Genomic DNA, 23,129 nt, shown 5'->3' with positions numbered 1-23,129 from the left:
CATGAAATTTCAGCTTTGAATCAGAAGCAGGTTCAGATTCCCCAGGCCTCGGCTCTTTCATCATGGAGAGCGCATTTTAATTAGCACGCCAGCACTGCCGATTTGCAGCAAGGCTGCGGAACTAAACAGTCAAAAAAAAAAAAATCCAACCATGTAAATGAAGCTTGTGTCGCCTTTATTGGAAACAGTTGCAAAAAAGTTCCTTCTGTCAGTCAGCACTGGCTTATATTTCAGGGCCTACAGTCTACAATTCATCAGACTCAAGATCAGAGTTTATAGTTTATGTTGCTCTGTTGTGCCACGCTAAGGGTATCCTCTATTCGTCTATCTATACAATGCAATCACAAACGCATGGCAATGTTTGATTACGTTGGCAGTAATTGGAAAACCCGAGCCTGAGATGGCTAGATTGCAAGCATGTTTGTGAATCAAAACCATATTTTTCACATGAGGCATGTGGGATGTACACAGTGCATTTGCTTAAGAATGCACACTGTGAAAGCTTCTTTCGGAAGTCATTTATCCATGACAAGGCTGGTTCAGTGTTACAAAACAAAGAGGAAAAAGAAAGAGAAGCTAAATGAAAAGTCTCGGCAGGTCATCCTTTGATAAAGCACTTGCCTGTTGATATCTGGCCTGACTGCTCAAACCATATAGACAAAATACCCCCATGTGACTCCAGACAGGGGAAAAAATGCTCTAAAACTCATAGGCCTGTGAAAAGACTGGCCATGGTCATTGCTCACATGGGCAGTTGAGGGGAACAGGTGAGGACGGGTCACTCTGCCAGTGGTATATAGAATACTTAGGTGGAAAATGGTGATGGGAATCAGAATGTGTGTGCGCGCTTAGGTGCACGCGTGCTTGATAGCTGTCCCTACACAAAGCTTTTGTACTCACCAGTTGTTAAAAGCTGTCAGACAGGTAAGGCCAAAGTGGAGCTCAACATTGATTGATTGACTGAGTTCACTTCAAGTTCATGGGAGGTCTCTACCATCAAGCCACAGTGAGTGGCATTCACACGTCTCATATCAGAGAGCGGAAGAAAGAGAGCAATAGAGAGAGAGAGAGAGAGAGACATAGAGAGAGAGAACAGGAATCGAATAACGTCATTGCATAACAGATTAACAAAGGCAGTATCATCTCTCTGTATGACACAGCTATCATTTATCACGCAGCTATAGGCGAGGGGGTGCGCGCTGAGGTCATCCGTGGCCTGTGAGTAATAGCCAGCCATTTGTTTATCTGTGACCTCAATGATCGGCGATGGGGAGAGGTTGGGACACAAAACCGCGGGACAGCAAAAGAGCACATGGGACAGGCAGTTCGCTCCCTTCGTCTTACCTCGCTAGACTGCAATAACAGCTGACAGAACTGAAATTTAGATTTACAGAAGCTTTGCGTTTGGTTGGTCTTTGTTGGAGTAGCTATTAATCCACGATGAATGTTCCATCTTCAAATCAGCAATAAATAACGATCCTGAAAAGAGACACACTTAAACATTCGTTAGGGCTCTTTAAAGTATAGAAAACGCTGGAAAGCTTGTTCACACCTTATATTAGTGCGTTTCATGTTCGGATTGTATCTAAATATATTTTAGCAGGATTCCATACATATTTTTCACTAAAATGCGCAGTAATACTGTATTTGGGGAGATGTCTTGTAGATGCTTATCTTCTATTTAACTTATACTCAATATAGAAGCTTTAGCAGGAGTGTGGCCAGGAAGACTCTCATGCTACATCATTCATTCATTACTCCTGACCAATTACGGGCCTGCGCCTGTCTTTAAAGTGACTTGACTTGTGTAACTATTCTGCTGCTTTCTGGCGTTCCCCTCCTTCTTCCTCACAGCCACCAGTTGGGTGCTTATCTGGTTGTTTTGGGGGTCTTGATGCTCCAACATCTGGACCGGGAGGGCGACTCTTTAATTTCTACTGAATTGTTATTTCCTTCAACTTGTTAAGTTCCATTGAGGATATAAAAAATTGTCCGTCACTCTTGCCTCCTGAGTCTAAGTGGCAGAACTATTAAATACCTACATTTTCTCTAACCTAATCTTAATCTAATCCTAATCTTAACTTCACCCCAAAATCCGAAACTTAACCCTGGTACTTATCCTAACCCTGACCCTAACACTGTGGAGAAATTTGCCAGATATGTTCTTAATATTCTGAACATCTAATCTACTGGGGGCTATGTAAACAAACTGTATCCACATGCATCTCCAGTGTGACCACATGAGGTCCAAGTTTATTTTAAAGTATATCAATACGTACGCTGTTTCTGTTTTATTTCCATTTACTTTTTACCAGTATTACCATGATACGAATCAGCAAGCTTACTTTTTATCGACTCAAAGGTTTCCGATTAACTCCAGCCTCTTCTTTATCCTCTCTCACATTTCCGCTTATGTGATTGTACACAAACATTGAAAAGGCATTTCCATCTTGTGTTAAATGTGCTCAAAATCATCCAATCCGAATCTGTCCTGGGTGCGTTCACACCTGGCTTTAATGCGGCTCAAATGAAATCTGAATGTAAACCACAAAAACGCATGTTGACGCTGGGAGTAAACAGTCTGTTATTGTTTTGCTTTGCCTTTTTCCTCTGCCTTTTTTTTCCCCAAATCCAACTTTAGCAAAGCGTGTAACCTTTCAGAGGCTCTTTCAGCCTCATTGTGAATCTATCGAAGCAACAAAAACAACAAAAAAGGCAGAAACACTGGCCCCTCTTTTTTGCCCTCCTCGTGCCTCGTCCTCATGTTTTCGCTGGCCTCTGTCTCTTTAATAAACTCGTGCTTATCTAGTGTAACAAATGTCTAGCTGCCATCATCAAGTCCAGGCGAGGAGGGAGGAGTTTTTAATGTTCAGTTTGCTCTATGGATCGATGTTCGCTGGCATCGCCTTACCCTGCCTGCGCGTGTGATACAGCTAACAGTTATTTCACGCGAACGCTCCTTTCTCTTCTTCTTTTTTTTCCTCTCTCTCTCTCCACCTTTCGCGAACAAACTGAGACGGGGCGTTTGACAGAGCTCGTCCTTTGGGCTTCTGCTGGCGGGGTGGGGGAAAAGACACGGAGAGAGAAAAGAAAACACAGTCCGCCATAGATCTAAAAGAAGGTAAAAGAGAGAGCGAGCGAGAGAGAGAGAGAGAGAGAGAGAGGGGGGAGAGAGGAGAGAGAGACCGTCCTGACTGACACCTGATTTGACAAGGCGGCGAGTCTGATACTGGATTCTACGGAGGAGGAGGCGAAGTGCGTGAAAAAGGCGAAATAAGCAGAGCGGCTCTTCCTTCTGTACGGACTATTTGAGAGCGCGTACGAATCTCACCTGGTTTGATTTGTACGCGAACGCAGCGCGAGTTCAAAATGCCAAGGAGGAAGCAGCAGGCGCCGAGACGAGCGGCGGGTAAGGACCAAAACTGACACCTATCACTCTTCTCCGCGGCGATTTTTCTCCCTTCACACACCAATTTCACCCGCATTTTCACACGGGGACGCGTCCATTCTCACTCCGTGCACCCCCTCGCTTCAAAATCCGTGAGAAAGTAAAACTCCTCAGTTAGCAGTGCGGCGTGTTTAACCGCCTGAACGCGGCTGCTCGCTGAGTGACGGAGGCTACTGCGAAAACGGCTCGCGCGGCTTCATCTGCGGGTTTCCAGGCTAACGTTACTTTACCGTTTCTCGGGGCATGTTTACAGACTCCGTGAGCGTTAGGACCGAAAGTATCTCCCTGGTTTTTGTGCAAATTGTGGGCTGAGTAGTTTGCGACTTTTAAAAGTTTCGAGTTCAGAACTTTATCCGTGTGTTTTTAGGCTAGTCCGAAGCCCACAGATAGCCAACGGCTCGAAACTTGGGCTCACGAGAATGATTTTTTAGATGGATGGGCCGCTTGGATCCGAGTATCGGCTGAACTTCCTATGAACCCTTAATATCTCATACACAAACGGAGACACACACTCACTCGCGCGCGCACTCTCACGACAAGGCCTACACACTCTCTCTCTCTCTCTCTCTCTCTCGCTCTCTCTTTCTTACACACACACACACTCTCTATCACACAGAGAGAAACAGAATGAATGAGGACGACCCCGTTAGTGTTTATATGAGCAGTTTCAGTTCTAATCCTGAAGGGAGAGGTGAGGAGGCACAGCAGTAACATCTCATCGGCTTCTCTTCGCTTTCATTTAATCTTACACGTAGCATAACCATCATCATTTTCACAGAAATGGGACAGCAACGTTTTAAAATCTGTTTTGATTCTCACGTCCGCACGTGACTGGTCACGCTGTCACGCCACGTTTACTGACTGATTCAGTCCTAATAGAAGCATAATGAAGATCTCGGTCACTTGTGTTATGTGGCTCTCCAGTCACATTGTCTGTCATCATGTCTTCATGTGTTTTGTCTGTGTTCATTGTGTCCATACAACCACCCAGATAAAGAGGGGTCTTAATATATAAGGCATGATCATTTTCTCCAAAGGATTCCGAAATAGGTTGTAAAGTGAGGAATACTGTAAAGTGTAGTTGAATTTAAACACTGTATCCATGTGTTGTGATCACAGTCAACATTTCTGTCTCTGGTGCCTCGCTGACTTGACGCTTTCTTGAGGCGTCAGTCAACTATGACGGGAGAGAATGGTATCAAACATAAATGCAGAATTACAATACAGCTAAACTAAGCATGCAAGTGCCTTAATATTTGTGCTTAAGAACTGTTTGCTTTATAGTGCACCGGATGCCACAAGGCAAGCCACTTAGTGTGTCTACTCGTTTAAAATTTGACTAATAATTCATAGATAAGTAAATACAAATAATCAGTTCCAAAGAAATGTGATAATCAAGAACTTTAATTGTATGAAAGTCAAAGTACTGGAGGAAAACATGTGTTGTCAGCTATTTTGACTACAAATACTGTGGTTAATTTATTTACTAGTTATTGTAAGGAGTTGTGGTTTTATAAAGGCTATGAACACAGCTTGTACACAGAGGTCAGATAGTTCAAGCAATGGCGAATCTTTCTGCCACCTTCTGACGCTGAGACCCTCTAACCGTCCCTCATTTCCTCAAAGTGCTGCCTGTACACACACATACACGTACATATGTCCCCTCCTTCCCCTTAAAACCCCTTCCCTCAAACAAAGGCAGCGTGATTATTGGGTGAACTTTTCTGCAAAGATTCCTGAGCGATCCTTTTACACGCTCTGGGCCTGCTCGCCTGTAATCTGGTAAATGTGTCAGCCCTATGGAGAAATAAGCCTTCCAGAAGAGTTTCTTCATTGTTGAGGTAATTGTCTCCTCTTTGACAGGCACATTCATCAGTGGCTTAATGGTCAATCAAAAGTTGGCAGGCAGAGTGTTTTCATTCTTTCCTATCCACTACATTAGGAATACTTAATCAAAATGTCTCCCGGTAATGGCTGTGAAGAGTTCATGACTGACTGATCCGTTGTCTGTGCCGATAGAAAATTAACAGCTCGGTGCAGGAGAGATGTGGGCCCGCAGATAAACAAATTGTGCATTAATATTTCATCTTCAAGACCTGGGATGTGCTATCAGCGGCAGAATATTCCGGGGCCTGTGTTGTCATTTCTCTCTCTCTGCCCCCCCATCCTCCTCGTACCCTCCCCTTTCCTATATTCTTGAAGGCTTTTTGCAGCTGTAACTCATTTCGCTTGATGACTTTACTGGGGTTATAGAGAGTGACGACAAATTGATTACCTGGCAGAGCAAGAATGGAGCAGGGAGAGACGCGGGCTGACACTCATGTTATAATAATATGTTTAATGATGTGTGGAGGGGTGAACAAGGAGAGAGAGAGGGGGAGGTATTAAAATAAGACCGGAGAAGATGCAAGGAATGAGGTTTTTTTTTTTTTTTTCATTTTCATTTTTTTTTTGTGTGTGTGTGTGTATGCAGTCCTTGAAGATATAGTGGGTCTCTTTGGGTGAAATGGCTGTTATTGTGTTATGTGTGTGCGAAGTGCTATCTGCAGCTTATCGTTCCACACTGAAGGAAGAAAAAAAAAAACCCCAAAAGCGCAGGCTCTCAGGGTAAAGAGGCCTCCCTGCTGAATTACACAATTAATATTTGTTGTGTGACTTTGAGACGGTCAGCGTTCACGTGAAGGTCAGACATATTGGATTTACTGTGTGTGCAAACACAGAGTTAAGGATTACTAATATCAGCGCTACGAAATAAACTTGCTTGGAAAACCTCTGTGCTCTTTGGATAAAAAAGAAGTGACCCAACTGAGTCATTTTTGTAGAGGAGCTTTTGGTAAACCTGGTCTAAATTAAGGAACTGATTGTTCATGGCGGTAATGATATCATCAAACAGGTTTCATTTCTTCATAGTAGGGTTATTATGGCAATGTGGCGAGGCCTGTGCATTGTTTCCAAGCCTCAGCAGCAATTCCTCTTATCGGCCCTACAATAGCTTCTGCTTCAAACTGTTAGCCCAATTTGCTGTTAACAAGATAAATTGGAGAACAGACAAAGGCATTAAGTGTTGCCGTGCCAGTAAGTGAGTGACAGCGGCTTCTGGGAATTGGCTAGCTGAAAGTCCTCCTAAGTGGTCTGTTCTGGAAACATCCAAGGATCAAGGCAGATGTTGTTTGTCTAGTCTAGGTAGAAGAAGCAGTCCAGTGCAGTCATTTGCCTAAGAGGCATTTAAGCTTGGAGAGAAAAAAAGGTGTTCAGTGCAGAGGCATGGACACATCTGGCCTATTTCTGTTTTTAATGCCCTTTTCATCATTTTGGAATTAGTATTAGTTTAAAAATCTGATGTAAGTGTGTAGTGGAGGCTCACGAATAGAAAAAAAAGTATTTCAGGGGATAGCAATATGTTTAGCTCATAGTATTATGCTGTATGGCAGTAAGAAATGTTTGGGCCACAGCATTCGAATTCAAAGCTGTCTTTACAGGTCCGTTAGCCTCGATTAGTTGCAGCCATGCTCCCTCCTCTGTTGTGCTAATTCCTCTTTTGTTTGTTTATATCGCTATAATAGTTCAACCACAGAAGCGCTCATCCTGTTCTGTGGCTATGATGTCATGGTATTTCCGCTAGCTTGTCTTGGCACTGGTGGGCAGGGCTAGCTGGATGCATATTGGGAAGGCACTTACTGTGTGGCTGAAAAGGAGACAGGGTGGTGCTAAGCCTAGGTGAGAAGAAAGAAGACTCATGTGGCCAGAGCACTGTGCTTTTTTTTCTGCGTGGTTGAGGAGAAGAGGAGGAAAAAAGAGACTTCTCTGATTGGTCCCGAGGCAGGCATAGGGCCGCCTTGCACCCTGCCACCTCAACCGCACGTTCACCTCTCCTTCCCTCAGAGACCTGTGCCAGTTTCCAGGCAAATGACACAATTTGATATGGCGGTGGGGCAATTGGGCCAAATAATGTTTCTACACGATCATCCCTGTGAGAAGTAGAAAAGGCTATTTCTTGTTATGATTTTTTTTTTTCATCATTAAGCACGACAATAGTGAGGTTATGGAGAGACTTTATTGCACCCAGACTAAAACTCATTACTCCTGCCAGACATCCAAGTATAAAAGAAATTACAAAATGGTATTTTGTCCTGGTCTCCACAGATAGCAGGCTCGGGAGATTGAGGTCGGAATGGCAGTCAGGAAGAGAGGAAAGGCAACTGATCTGTGTCGATTCCTCGAGCGAGAGCGAGACGAGGGGGAAAGGGCCTAACGATGACACAGAATGCCTTTTGTGTGCCTGCTATTTGATTACCGGCAGGAATTCTGGTGGTGTTGCAGTGCTCGACAGCGGCTGAAATGATCTAACCGGACGCCAAGTGCACCTGCCAAATGCGAGCTGATCTTTTAGCCATGTTGGATAAGAGGGGCTGTTGTCCATACAGGCCCCTCAACAGCTCTTTGGGAAGCCTTTTCATAAACCCTCCCACCCTCCGCGCGTAAGAGAGAGGAACAAAGATTTGGTGTGAAACTGGAGATGTAAGCTGTTGTGCTAGGCTAGTAGTTGACCTACCTCAGGAGCCCATATGGCTCCAGAGTTGTTCAAAACAATCACTGTGGGCTCATCTTACCACCTCCAGATGGATTTCAGATGGAGTGTCCATGTCAGGACAAGAGCTGAGGGCTGGGATCAGGTTTCACAGTTCTGTCATATTTACCCCAGTTCATTGTGATAGGATCCTGTTGATATGAACACAAAGCTTTATTCGGCTTTAAAGGTGTCACGGTCACAAGGGTACAACAGGAACATGTTGTACCCATTACCTAATACCCAAGATGGTTCTGATAGCTCTTTCTGGAATTGTTTTTTTCCACAACATCATGTGAGTTATCATTTTTCTTAACACATTGGTGAACTATGAAAGAATAAAGTAGTCTCCAGCTATTTAAAGCATCGTCATTGCTTCTTGCAGTAGACCATACTGTGTTAATGGACGTGTATGTGGTTGTGTGCATATAGTTGTCTTAGTGCAGTTAATGTATAAAGACTGCTTGCTAATCCATTAGAAATTCCTTGTTAACCTTGAAATTTCTTTACTGATTGGCCTAACTCTGCTGAAACAGAACCTCAGTTTCTGGTCACAGTGCATCATGTGCAGATAGAGCAAAATATAGTGTTGCTGGAAAAAGATAGAAACTTCATTAATCTGAAAATTATCCACAGTGTACCTGATTTGCTTCCAATCAAGTGCTTAATGAGTCTCAATTAAGATTTATTATGCAAATTAACCCTCGCCTGCTACTGTCTACGGGTGCAGGAGCTACGACAATATTTTGCTAATGGTGCAATCTGTAACAATTAGAAAGGCAAACTTTCACAAGACTATACTTAGCAATGGGGCAGAAGGTCTTCAGGTAAAGGTGGAATTTATCATGTTATCAGGCATTCTCTGCTTCACTTACTCCGTCAGTGCTCATTTTCTATTATTTATTTATTTTTACTCAATCATGGATACAGTATAGACTCGGTTTACGTATGAAACAGTAAGTCAGTGTATTTCCCATTCTTGTGGACCAGTAGGTTTTATAATGGTGTTGCATATTTGAGTGAGAGAGAGAGACTGTCAGCTTGTTTTCATGAATCTTATTTAAAATTTTAATTTCATACTATCATTAGACCTAAGCCTTGACTAAGAGGCATCTCGGCGAGATATTTAATTAAAGCATCTGTGAAAATCGTATTGATTAATGTAATAAACGCATCGCTACAGTACACATCTAGATGAGAGTGCCGCAGCTAAATCTTTGAAGTGGTAGTATCCTGACCACCTCGCTGGCCAGCGTCCAAATAGCGCCAAGTCGTGAACCCCCTGTGCTTTTTGTGTCTTCATTTAACATGGCCACTGATGGCTTCTTGACAGCTTTATTGCTGACACGTTTCACGGCGAGTCATGCCACGCAATTACATGGGAACTAATTTGATGAATCAACTTGATATTCGCCAGTCTTGGCTGACCTCTTTGTCGTATCCTCTCCATTTTCCCCCGGAGGTCAGTGAGAGCTCAGCTCACACATTTTCACCAGAGCAGTCACTGTTCACAATGATGATGATTCCCATTTGACCTTTTATAGAGTGCTTTAAGATAAGTACCAACGTATGAAAATGTTGCATGAGTGGTGGCCGATTTTGCAAAAATCTAACCTAAAACTTTCACAAGATGCTTTTACAATATGCAGTATGCATCATGATATTTTTCTTTGGTAGGTTTTGGAGTTTTGGTAAGTCAGAACTGACAAAAAAGAACTAGTACTGCCACGTTTTAAAATATTATTATAAACTATGAATGCATTGAATTTATTCAGCATTTCATATATTATACTAAATCCAATGAAACAGCACAAGTACAGATAATATCCACAGAATGCTTAGAAAGGCATAGTGTGATGTGATGTAATCTGTCATGATAATGATAAACATTGCTCATCCATAAAAGAATAGGCTATACATATTGCTAATTTCAGATTAATTATAAAGTGAAGGCTAAATGTACACAATTCCTTAACTAGAAGTCCATATTCTATCTCTCATATTCTGTCATATTGCTCTGCTGCTGTAAGACCGGAGCAGTAATGTTTCCTCTGAGAAAATTGACATTCCATTTACACAACCTAGAAAATCACCAGTTTAGGTGAAAAATGACAGTTTATTGCAGTTTAAGTGAAACGATGTTTTTAGCAGTGGCTCCTAAGCCAGATAGCTCATCTTTACCAGTGAACTTTATGGTACAAATGCTGTAACATCACTGTGAAATGTCAATATACTTGAGCTTTGATACACCTCAAATGTCACTGTAGCTCATGTGCAGAGGATAAATGCAACTCTGAAGATGAACAGCAGAAGAGCATTTCTACGTCTTCAAAGCAAGACAGTTTAGGGCGAAAATACAGAGGAGTAAACAAGTTGCCCAGTTAATGTAGACGTTAACCAGTTTTTATGAGTCCTTACATTTTTTTATTACAAAATTTTATCCATGTTTTGAAACTTGCTTGGCTAAAAGACATGAAACATTTAAATAGACTAAGTCTGCCATAATAAAATGTCTTGTTTGTGTCCTTGCCGGGCCGTGAGCGCACGCCTGCATGCGCTGCACCATTCTTCTGAAACTAACAGCTTAATTGAAACTCATTAAAAAGCAGTGACAGCTTAGGTGTCCTTGTAGGATATAGAATAATTCAGTTGTACTTACAACTTGATTAAGGGAACTCAATGAACATATTAATGGTTAGAGGCATTGTGCACTGTGCAGACTTCTAACAACACAGTGTGAGGGAAAATTTAACTATTTGTTGGCATCCTAAAGCGCTCAGGTTTTAGCTTGCTTTGCTCTGGCTACTCAAAACTCAAACGTGTGTACTAATGCTGTGATACCAGCATTTCATCAGTTTTTCATTTACAAATATCTGAAAGCCAATTAAGTGATGTACACAAAGTAACTCTGATCACAAAGTAATTACAGAAATCAGTATTACTTGTTTGAACTTTGAAAAAATGAACAAATACTGTGGTTTATAGTTAAGAATTGGTATTATATAATGATGCTTATGTAGGTATGTTACATTTGAACAAGGCACTCTCCAGTGGAATAAAACAAGTGAGTAACTGTCTTATTACATTTTCCATTAAATCTTATTTCTCCTTAAGTCTGTTGCCATATGTTGCTAGAGGAATTCACTTCCTGAATCATTTTAGTTGAGAATTAATAGCAATAGGAATTTGTGAAAAACTGATGGTCCTTATAATGAGTATATGAGTAATATGCTGTAATTTAGGGAAAGAAAATAAATGTGGGCAAACCAGCGAAATTATGCAGTGTTACGCTGATCTGTGGAGATGAACTTGCAAAAAATCAAAGATAATGTAATTTATCCAATTAATTGTCGTGCCTTCTTGAAACACTTTCCAACTTAGTAAAAGCTCCAATCATTTTAGTGATTGGTTGGAACAGTGGAAATTATAGAAAAGGAGCTTTGCTAATGCCCAGCCGACAATAACTGGTTCACCCATGATACATGGTTGAAACTGAACATAATATTTGCACTTTCATACTGTAAGATTAAAATTCTCTTATTTTGTAAATCAATAAGTACAATGAGTGCCCATTATCTCTCTGAAGTAATTTGCTACTAAATTTAGCCCAAGAATATTTGTAGACTGAGAAGCTGTCACAGTTGAAATATAACTCGTTTGAAGTATCTTAGAATATTTGTGAGACCTTCAGAACAGGAAAAAAAAAAACACGTGTTCTGTTTATCCTAAATCAAAGTCAAACAATTAAGCTATAGTAATAGTATGATAATTTGCTTAAAATATTATTAGGGTTTCCCGTACACAATATGATCACCCATGTTTTGTTTAATATGGACTTTTCTGTTTCCTCGGTGAAACTTTACATGGCACACTGAGAAGGACTGCCCACGAACCAAATCAAAACCCCCACACATCTGGTCTCATCTCTCAATATCAACATTCCTCTGACATTTCAGCGAGCACGTCCCACCCCTCCTCACCATTTTGTAAATCTGAAAGGGGGGATTTCCTCATTGGAGGGATTTATGGCTCCGAGCTGGCTTCACATGATTGATAGTGCACAGTGGAGCCTTTGTACAGGAAGACGCATGCCTCATTGTGGGCCAACTGTATCAGTCTGAAACAAAACACGATGCCAGGCCTTCCAGTTCTCTCCTTTGACTCAGCCAGAGGAGGTTCCAGTAACTCTCATGTGGGTGTAGCGGTAGAGTCACTTTCTGGACGTGGAAAGGTGAAAAAGGTTGCAGGCCAACACGGCAGAATACCGTTGTGACTAATTTAGTAACTCAGATTAGCCGATGTCTGTGAGTAGGTGGGGATTTAATCTTTTCACTTAGAAAAGCTGACTGAGATTATCTCACTCATGAGTGTTTTTGATGGGTTAAACTGTGAATAGAGTGTTGTTTTATGTACAAAAGCAGTGTTGTCACTATTTGTACTGCAGAAGTGTGAAAGTATTGGCACATTCTGGGGGGTCAAGAGTTCTTTTTTTTTTTCTTTCTTTTTTATATCCACTTTCTGTCTTGCATGCAAGATGTAACTGTTCGCATTAGGGCTGTACATTTATTGACACATTACGATTGCATATGCTTTGCAATGTATTTAACCCCTTATAATCCCAGGATTTTTACATACTAAGTCTTATTATTCAGTAAGTACATGTCTGCTGAAAAAATGTGAATGCCTTGAGACTGGTATCTGGAATATCTGGTATGTTTTTATAGCGCATAACAAAAAAACATTGTTAGAGGACTCATTTACATATTACAGCCTTCTGTGATCCCAGTATCCAGTAATGATCAACAGACAGAGTGTTGCACAGCCCTATTACAAGTACATTCCATTTTATAATGGTTAGGGTTTCACTTTGGTCATTTGTTTTGCGTAATTCTTCACTGTTAGTCACAGTGTGTTGAGGCATCTTTAGAACATTAAAGTGGAAGCTTCTAACTCCTGAACGGTTGAATCAGTGTGTGCAGATGCTGATGCTGATCCTTCCGTCTCCTATGGAATCCCAGGTATCTTCTTTCTCTCCCTTCATCCACTCGCAGTTCATTTTTAACCTCACACTTTCTAGAGCCCTCTCACTGGGGCCACACACTCGTCTCCTGACCCATCCGTCAGTACCTTACTCCATCTAAGTTTCATTGCACTTAGCTGTGCAGCTGTTTCAGCCAGAACCACCGTGGAAGCCTGCAGCAGTCGGTGGCTGGGCCATGCAGACAGATTGGCTTATTTGAGTGGAGCCATGTGTGGCTGTCCTGAGAAGCTGAAGGCCTTGCTGGGATAAGCGCTCTAATACCTGCCATTACGCTGCCAGAGGGAGTCATTAGGACTCAGCGGATCCGTTGCAGATCACAGGCAAATGAATGCCGGCCCTCATTCGCTTTTTCCGGACAACTCCCATCAGGGCCGCAATGAGACCCCATGAACCCTCTGGTAGTGCTGGGCAATATATCGACTAGGGTGGTATATCGGTATTGGTGTCACAGAACAATTGATTTTTAGCAAATAATCTTAGTAATGTCTTTAATTTTCTGGGTGCTTCAGTGTTGTGATAAAAAATAACATAAGTAGTAGATTCCCTTTAATATAATATTAGTATTCCCTTTAATATACATGTGGTCACACCTACAGGATACATGTGGTCATTATATTCATTAAAGCAAACCTGAATGTGTGATACCAAGGTTTTGGGATGCATTTGGAAAATATAGAATTTTATATTATAATTCATTATCGCCCAGCAAAACCATCATGCGCTGGCACTTTCTGCACATTCTTTCCTGCCATTGATTCTACCCGTTCCTTACTGCATGTTGCTGATTGTACACATTTCACTAAAAAACTGTAATGATGATGGGCATTTTTAGTATATGCTGGCCATGTGAGGTTGTATTTGGACTGGTTGTTATACTTTAATATATAATGCATGACGCATGCACCTCTGCTCCATCTTTGTGTTAATGTGCTGATTTGGCCAGGTGAAACAATAGCACGAGATGCTTACTTGAAGCATATAAGCTTACAGCATCAAAGCCTATTTCCTTAGCTTTCTGTTCCACAGTCAGTTAGATGGTTTGTTTTAAAAGGTATAATCAGGCCTTTTTTGGGAACATATGGTTTTTGGGAGTGGGGGAAGGTTTGTTTCTCGCTGACAACAATGTTTTTTTTTCTTTTCTCATAGTAATTTGGAAAAATGCAGGAAGCTTACATGGTAAAGCAGGCATGTATGATTTGTTTGCTTTTTATTTTTGTGTTTTCTTTTCATTCTTTTCATTGCTCCATGCAGCTCTACTATTTGTAGTCTGTTTCATTGACTAGGAGAACATGGGAGGTTTCCCTTTAAGTTAAGACATATACATGGTTTTAGGGGGGAGAAGAGTGGGTTCTGGTGAAGGCCCAATTCATAGCAAGCCTCTGACATCTTTGTCTGCATCTGACACACCGTCCTGAGGCAACTGGCGCAGATAGATCCATGTCTCCCTGGTCAGCAGTGTCCATAGGGTAGGCGTAGAGGTCACTCTTATCATCTTTGCCGCCTGAGGCATTGAGACCAATAACTACAGCTCCATCTCAACGCGATTCAGCCTTCTGCAGTTCCATTAGCTGCTACTGCTATGCTAAATGGGACTAGAGAGCTTTCTGGTTGTATTATATAATTCACTAGTGTCAGTGAAAATGTACTGCAAATATCTGCATTGGCACAATGCTTCCGTGAGATGACGGGGGAGGGAAAAGCGGTAGAGGTGTGTGTCTATTTTAGAGAGGGACTTCCTGGTGATCGCTCAGATATACCAAACTATGTGCCAACCTGCTAGCAGATGGCCGGTGGATGACGCAAGCTTATTAGTGTAACGACATCCGCTTTTTTTTCCTCAGCAGACATCTGGAGCATGTGCTATGATACAAAAGATTCAATTGATCCAGTTTTTGAAAGAGTTGCAAAACATAGCTGATAGTAGACACAGCACCTGTGTAGTGTTAGCATAAACAGTCAGTTAGCAGTTTTTAAAATGGCTTCTGCGTTTTAGGCCATATTTTATAAAGGCACATAATCAGTTGTCACAATTACTCAATGGAAACAGTAATCAGTGAAGATGTACTTGCAGTCATTCGCAGTGCATATCACAAATTTTCCAACTGTTGTCTCTTACAGTAAGAAACAGCCTGATTGACAGATTTATAGATAGTCATTTGCAAGTCTGGCCCCTTTTATGAAATTGCACGTTGTTGATTTCTTGGTGAAAACAAGTATTTTCATTTACTGTTCATCTGGCAAATTTAACATATTGAGAAAAAAAAATAAACTATGAACTGTGTTCTGTGAAAATGTTTAGTTATGTAATTATGTCATTTTTTTTTCTCTAGCAAATTAAAAAAGCGTGTACAAAACATGACTATATGTGTTTTAAGCTTTTAATAAAGACCTTCTAGTAGGGTTGGCCAGTATAAGAAGGTTTTATTGTTATAGTGATGTTATGGCATCACAGTATACTTTTCTGAGCACATCATGTATCATGTATACTTCAGACTTACTGCATGTTTTATTATTTGTTATAGCACAGGATTTAGTACAGCACAGTTGTGAAATGTTGAATAAAAATACAATTATTCATGGTTTTTGGTAGATTTTTAATTTTTGCCTTATCAACCATCCCTGCTTTCTAGACAAATTTTTTCTAGTGTTTTTAAGTGCTTGAAAGGCTGTGCATGGTTTATTGTTCAGTTAAGTCCAATTTTGTTGCTAAAACTTTAAAAAAATAACTGATGTAGTGATTACTAATATAATCCCATTACTTTACAATTTTTGTAAATTTTGTTTTAAAGATTTGGGTAAAAATTTTCAAATGCCATTAGCAAATTGGATAATCACGGCACTTCAGCCACACTGTCTTAGTGTACTGTACATGTAAGTTTAGGCTCATTCTTCACAGGATGACTGTGTATTGTATTTGACCTGGTTCTGGCCCCTGTGCCCTTGTTTTGTTGGGACCCATGGGGGGGCTCCCGAACCCCTGATTCATTTCTCACTACTTCCTGTTTGCTTGGCTTGAGCTGATCAATCACAATGATATATGTGTGTGTCACTGCACACATGTGGCCACCACAGCACCTGCTTGATGCCCCTGTACTGAGTTGCTGTCAGTTTAGCTGCTTTTGACTAATCTCTCCGTTTGATGTGTGTGTGCTTAAGGTTTTTTTTGTCCAGTGAATTTGCATGCATTTGTTAAAATGTTTATTGATTAATTGTTACATATTAGGCATGTTACAGTGGAAAAATGTTTGTGCATCTACTTGTTCTGTGTTTTGTGTGTGTGTGCCTGATTTTTGTGCATGTTTCAGAGCATTGGTACATGTCAGATGTTTGTGCCCTGCCAGAGAGTGCTCAGGCAGTATGTGGCAGGGGCCCTGTGTGTGAGGTAGGAGGCACTGTCCAGACGCCTCCTTCAGGGACCTCATCAGGCTTCGTGTTCCCTTCCCCTTGTGCCTCAGGCCATCCATATTCATTTCCTGCACTGATTTAGTCGCAATGAAGAGAGAAGTCTGCACCCCCTCAGCACCCACCGCCCCCCCCGCGCATGCTTTCCTGCCTGCTACCTTGCATGACAACACACAGTAATTGTGTTGGATTAGAATGATAGTACAGTAGACCTGGGTCAAATACTTGTTTACATGAGCAACATTCTAGTGTTTGAGTTATTCGAGACATAGGGGCCGCCTGCTGCCTCTGACTTTAATGTATTATGTGCGCTTTACAGTAGTAGTACACAAAGTTCACTGACGTAAAAATGTACCAAATGACATAGAAATGAATATAGCATAAAAGCTTAGTGTTCGTATGATCTGGAGCGTAGTACTGGCATACAGACATAGAAATATGCCATTCTTATGAAATAGAGGGTAATTTTTACTTATAAGCATAACATGTTTGCAGTGTGTCATATTTTTATATGAGCTTGCCTTAAATTTGGTTTTGGAAGTAGTCAGATCATGTATGCATCGTATATTAGAAGTCTTTTGGAAACGTTTATGCGTCATTGGTCAAATTGCATGTTTCTGTTGCAAAAATGGGAACACATCCCCAACAAGGAACAAACTTATGCAAATTTTGAGGCAGAGTTACTATTTATTTGCAGAATTTTGCATATTGGCAAAAATAAAGCATAATGTGGTGTGTGCACAAGCCTGGGAAAAAATTGTGTTACCATACTTGCAATTAGAAAAACAACAAGACATGTAGGCTGATTTGACCAAGGATGCACAAACTTTGTATAAGACTGCACTTAGAAAATAGATATATTTTTAAAAGCATCTGGCTAGAACTATATTTAATGACTCCCCAAACCTAATTTACCAGTTTGTATTTTAAATACATGTAAATATTCATCAAATTCAGAAATAACATCAGAAAAGTAGCTGTTGGAAAGGTGATCAATTTGACTGTAATTTACACTTTTAACAGTTCCAGCTTAGCTAAATATGAGTCATGTATGTACTCTTGGGTTCATTATTCTGCCATGCCTTCTTTTTTTAAACATTTTTGATGTCCTTGATCAGCACTGTTCTTAGTGTCTGTCATTTGAAACAAAGAGGAGATGTGGCGAGGCATTGTTGGGCTGGATGATATCATTGCATTAGCTGAAGTGAAGTGAATCAAACCCGTGATTAAAGTGGTGGGTGTATCTTTTTTGTTCTTCCAGGGGAGGAAATTGATGGTAATAAAAAAGAAGTCAGATGACTTAACTCTGTAATTACCAGACTGGCTTTGATGATGCTCTAGTGTTTGGTGTGTCTTCTCCAAAGGCTGCCTCGGTTAAGATTAGTTAATCCTTTCTACCAGCTTCACAAAGGCTGTGGAAATCGGACTGGTGTGGTATATTAACTCTAGGCATACGTCGGTTACTCTAATTTTAAATATGTTTCTTCTGGTCGCCTGTGTCGACCACACATACGTAGAAACAAACACATACACACACTCACGCACACACACTCACAGAGGTACCTCAGGCTTAGATCATGAGTGGTAGGAATGTGTTCCTGCCTACAGGCATGCTGAGTAGATAGAGTCTGTGGTTTGCAAACAGCCCACATTGATCATTATTCATGAAAGGCAGTCATATGAAGGCTCAGCCTTATTTCCCTGAAAACGCGTTGCTATTGCTGAATAGAAAGACAGTCTGAATAAAACGGTTTAGTCAGACAGGCAGCATGCACATGACCTTAAGTGTGTGTGTGTGTGTGTGTGTGTGTGTGTGTGTGTGTGTGTGTGTGTGTGTGTGTGTGGTTCGTGCATGCGTCCATTTGCTTGCCCTGCATGCAGAACTATAACTGAATGCTAAAGATGTCTGATAAGGCAAAAATATCACATTGCGGTATGTAAATCGTGTTTTTTGAGGTTTACCATACAAATGGTAAAAATCAGTTTACAAAATAAGATGATGTTGTAATGGGCTGATATCCAATCAATGAAGTGTTACCTGTTGTTATTTACAGGCTGTTTATTATTGGGCTAAATTAGTACTGGGCGAGATGCGAAAAAATACATCACAATACGTCTAAACATTTTCAACAAATTTCATCATGATCTTAATCACACATTTAGATTATTAAACAGTTTTAATTGAAGTATTAAAAACTATGAATACGGTGATTTTCATTTAACTCCTCACTTACTGTGCTGCTCTAATTCCAGCGAATAGGACTAATTATGCTCTCTTTGTAATGAAACGTGCAGTTGTTCAGTGTTTTTAATGACTGAATATCCACAAAATGCTCAGAATGTGTTGTAATTTATCACAATACTGATAAATATCATCATATTGCCAACCCCTTGTCTAAATGTGTCTGTTTTATGACACCTGCAGTTGTTCATTGTCCTAGTTACTGGTTAAACCTGTGATAGTTTATCATACTATTGCCATATTGCCGGCCCGTACAGTTCATCTGTGTGTAAAAACATATTTGTAAGTTATGAGATGCATCTCCACATTTGCCTCTCACAAAGCAAGAGCACGAATATACCCATTCTGTGCACTCAAATGAATGTATTTATAATTGAGTGTCTTGTGGTTTGTGTCTGGGCTGCCCTGTGCCTAGCTCAGCATGTGCCCTGCTATCTCTGTCCACCTCTTTATGGAAGCCGGCTAAGGTGACAGGCACTCGGCGAAATTTTGGCCCGTGAGTAATTGACTCGTTTTGATAAACGCCCCTGAATGACACCGGCATAATTCACCTTAAAAGTTTGCACTGTCACTGGGATGAGCTAACTGTCTCCCCCAAATATATGGGTGCAATTTTCGAAATAGGTTTATAGCAATCCTTGGGAGAGGAAGGCGAGAGATAGCGATATTACCGACTTTATTACTGCAGCTGAACATCATCCAGTACCTTGCCCTCCCTGAATCTCCGTCTTCCACTTTTACTCTCTTTCTCTCTCTCTCTGTGTCTTCCTCCTTTATCATGCCAAGTAGTGCTGTACAAAAAACAACCCATAATCTGAAGATATTACAGAATAGGTTAAGGTAAACATTTCTAATAGTGAAACAGGGCATTGAAGATTTGACATATTTGAATTGGCACCATTATCTGTATAGATGTCTGTGGCGAAGTCTATAAGAAACAAATCAACTCAATTCATTGCCTCTTAGGCCTTTAGTCCTGGACTATTTTTATGTAGAGTTGACAGCTTGACAGTGTGTTCCAGTTGAGATGTTGATTTGCTGAAATCATGCTATGTTGGACTCTTTGGAAGATCAGGGAAGCGTCACACTGTAGTGCAGGGAGTGTTAAATATTACATTTGTTGTGGATTTCAGAACAAAAAGAATTTCATTATTGTATACAACGTGAACATAAAATTAGTAAATTGCACCACTTTTTATGATACCGAGAGGATGAATATAGATTTTAATTAGCTACATTCCCACACAGATATGTTTAGGCTCAATACAGCTTCAGATTCTGAGCTCAAGAGTCTATTTGATTTGCAGTGTGTTGTGTGTGAAAATGTGTTGATTCTATAATGCTCTAGTTATATACTACAAGGAATTGTTTAGCTCAGAAAAATGCTAATTTTATTTCAAAACAAAAATTACATTAAATTGTGAAAAATAGTGACCATATAAAATTGAGCAATAAATAACACAAAGTACCACACTACCTCATATAAAACCTTGCATAGGGTGTCTCCATTTTCAACTGTCCAAAGTTACCATTTCAGGGTTTTTTTGGTAATATCCTTGGAAGATAGGAAATGAGAGACCTTCAGAAGAGACAGAGGGATATATTGGTGACACAGATTTAAATTTGAATTGATTTTAATATTTGTACATTATATTTATATATTTCAGTAGCTTTTGATCACAGTTTTCTATCAGTCTTTATTGGCTTGCTGTAGAAATGAAAGATTCATTGTCACACCCAAGCACCCCACCCATTCCCAATACAGCCCATAAGACAGACCTACAGAGTCTCTATAATGCATGCCCTTAAATAGTCATGAACAAAAGGATCACTGTTGCAATGCCATCCAGCTCTGATGCCACAAAACCCCTGAGCCACTCCCTTCTTGGCTCCCAGTGAATACTCCCCTTGAGCGCCGTTGATGGGTGTTGACTGAAAAAGTTCCTTATTCTGAGGCACCCCAGGAGCTGTGGGCTGCCAGTGGGCCGCGTTGACTGGCAGCAATCAATCATGCACGCAGGAGCGGCCTAATGAAGCAGACTGTGCTTTATTAGAGGTCTAGATTACTGTGGGCTCTAGCTCAACCGGCGTAGCCCAGATGTACAGGAAGGCATGCAGGCATTTGGCCGTAAAGCTACTGAACTGTTTACCCAATGCTGCCGCCCATTACATGACCCCTGCATGAATGTGACCCTTTAATGATGTTGCCTTTTTTTTCACTTGGAAACACAGGATTACAGAAACGTAAACATGATTCGAGCTAGCTTTCGCACAAGTTGGAAATGCATCAGCTTTGAGTAGATGACAGTAAGTTTAATGTTTCACCAAATTAGTCACTCGTTTCAGTCAGTAATATGACTGTACAGTGGTGATGCAGCCATGTAAATACCTTTTTTGTCATGGTCTCCACGGTCCAAAATTTACACACACTGGAAAGCTGAAACACAGCTCCCCCACATAAAAATTGCCAGGAAGTGACTTTGAAAGGGGCGGCTTTTGAAAACGGTCAAAGAGTGACCTGATGAGATGCCAAATAATATTTCAGGCTCTGATAAAAACAGTTTACTCATTAAATCATGGGGTCGGGGAGCGGGATGGATGATTCAGAACCATAATTCAGCGTGGGAGGACAGCACAGAAGTTTTAATACTGCACACTTTTAAGGGAAGAGAGGTGAGAGGCCTCAAGACGAGGGGGCACACCAAAAAGTTTTGCAGACAAATGAGTAGCGAGGGAGTGAAAAATGCAAAGCAGATGTTTTTTGAGCCATTTTAATGGCAATGAAACATTACTGATGCCATTACCGAGCTCTTTTATGGCTCCTTTTAATCCTCCTCCTGCCTGAGGTAAGGAACCCCTTGTGGTGCAAAGCAGCCTCTTTGCTTTAGAGCGACAATTTGAAGCCATTTCCAATTCATTTCCTAATCTGCCATAAGGCTTTGCAAGGCTTCCTTTGCAATTATTATTTCTTTGGAGAGAGGGTGAAAAAAAAACACATGCAGAGAAGTGGGAAAGTCACACCAGACAGGTAAATTCACTGTAGTCCTTTGGGTGAATACTTCTTGGTGTCATTTACTTTGAAATTGCGCAAATGTGGGTTAATTTTTCTGTATTTTTATTTATTTATTTTAATTTTTCAAAGAGGTTTTAAAATATAATCACAGATGCTGATCCTCCAGTGGAATTTCTAAAATAGGGAATATTTTTTTTTCTTTCACAGTAGTTATATAGCATGCTTTCAGCAGTTTGAGCCCAGATCCATTGATGGATTGGTGAATCAAGTCAAGTACATGGAACTCACACAACTTGCAAATCCGTGCGTCTGTCCAGAAAGGATTCCAGCACTGAAAGCCCCCGTTTGAATAATGGAGTAGCGGGCTGGCGGCCCCTATCACTATTAAACGTCGATTATAAAACGTGTGGGCCCAGGTGCTTGAGGAGCAGACGGCCGCGAGGCCCTGACGGCCGGTCAGTGGGGAGTCCAGCGTCTGCTGCCTGCATTAAAGCCCCCGTCCTGAAAAAAACACGCTTGCAGGAGCACTTCCAGGGGTGCGGGCCGGGGCTGGAAAACAAGCAGGAGATGAACTGGAAGGCCTCGGCAGGCCGCGTCCAGCGGGCTGTATATCACGCCCGGTGGCAGCCGCATGGGCGTGTGTGCAAACGCGCAGCTCATAAATATCCCCGTCCCTACGCGCACACACACAGGGGCCCCCGTGATGGTGATGGCGAAAGGATGTCGCTGTCGGAGTGATTGAATGCTCCTCGTCCTGGCCCTCGGCGTATCCCAGCTCTCTTGCGCCGGCTTGAGCGGGAGGTCTACCGCCGAGCTAAAGAGTGGGGGTGCTCTGCAGCCACACAGTGAGGCTGTACGATATGGACATAGTATCGCGTTATAATTGTATTGCTGCGTACTGCTATTGTGACATGGCCTGCTCTATATTAAAACACATAGGTGAGCCGTGTGCTGAGTGATATTGATAAAATTCATTATCACAGTATTCTCGAAATATACAAAGAGTCCAGAAGTCTGAGGCCTCTGTGAAAACCTGGGTTTTTTATTCAAGCCTGGATTTTGGAGTCCATGCTGGTACACACCTCGTTCGGGCGAAAAGGGGACCTACTAAACCCTTCAGAGAAATTCTTACAAGTTAATATTTTTTATATTTTCATGTTATGCTGATAATATAATTTATAATGAAAAGACTTTCATTAAATTACAATAGATTTTGGGTCCCATTGTATCATTGTATTTCAACATAAGTTTACAGTAATATATTTAATGAACCAATGATTTCTGGCACTGCATGGCATTATGTACCCCATATATTATTTGTATTAACCACTAACAATTACAGTATTGCAAAGTTGGTACTGTGATAATGATTAACAAACAGTATATTGTATAGTATGCGACTGTGGTTTACCTTGT

The 23,129-nt window shown here is 41.1% G+C and overlaps 1 protein-coding gene across 1 annotated transcript in view; it reads left to right on the top strand.

Annotated features, from left to right (window-relative positions):
* Positions 1–2,854: 2,854 nt before the first annotated feature.
* The window catches only part of LOC108425545 (teashirt homolog 2), a 52,708-nt gene continuing 32,433 nt past the window's right edge, over positions 2,855–23,129 (top strand). The window contains exon 1 of the mRNA XM_017694253.2: positions 2,855–3,409. Within this exon, the coding sequence (XP_017549742.1) occupies positions 3,370–3,409 (40 nt within the window). The 5' untranslated portion in view covers positions 2,855–3,369. The remainder of the gene's footprint in view (positions 3,410–23,129) is intronic.

Source organism: Pygocentrus nattereri, chromosome 9 (assembly GCF_015220715.1).
Source record: "Pygocentrus nattereri isolate fPygNat1 chromosome 9, fPygNat1.pri, whole genome shotgun sequence".
NCBI classification, from domain to species: domain Eukaryota; kingdom Metazoa; phylum Chordata; class Actinopteri; order Characiformes; family Serrasalmidae; genus Pygocentrus; species Pygocentrus nattereri.
This window is presented reverse-complemented; position numbering and strand designations above follow the sequence as displayed.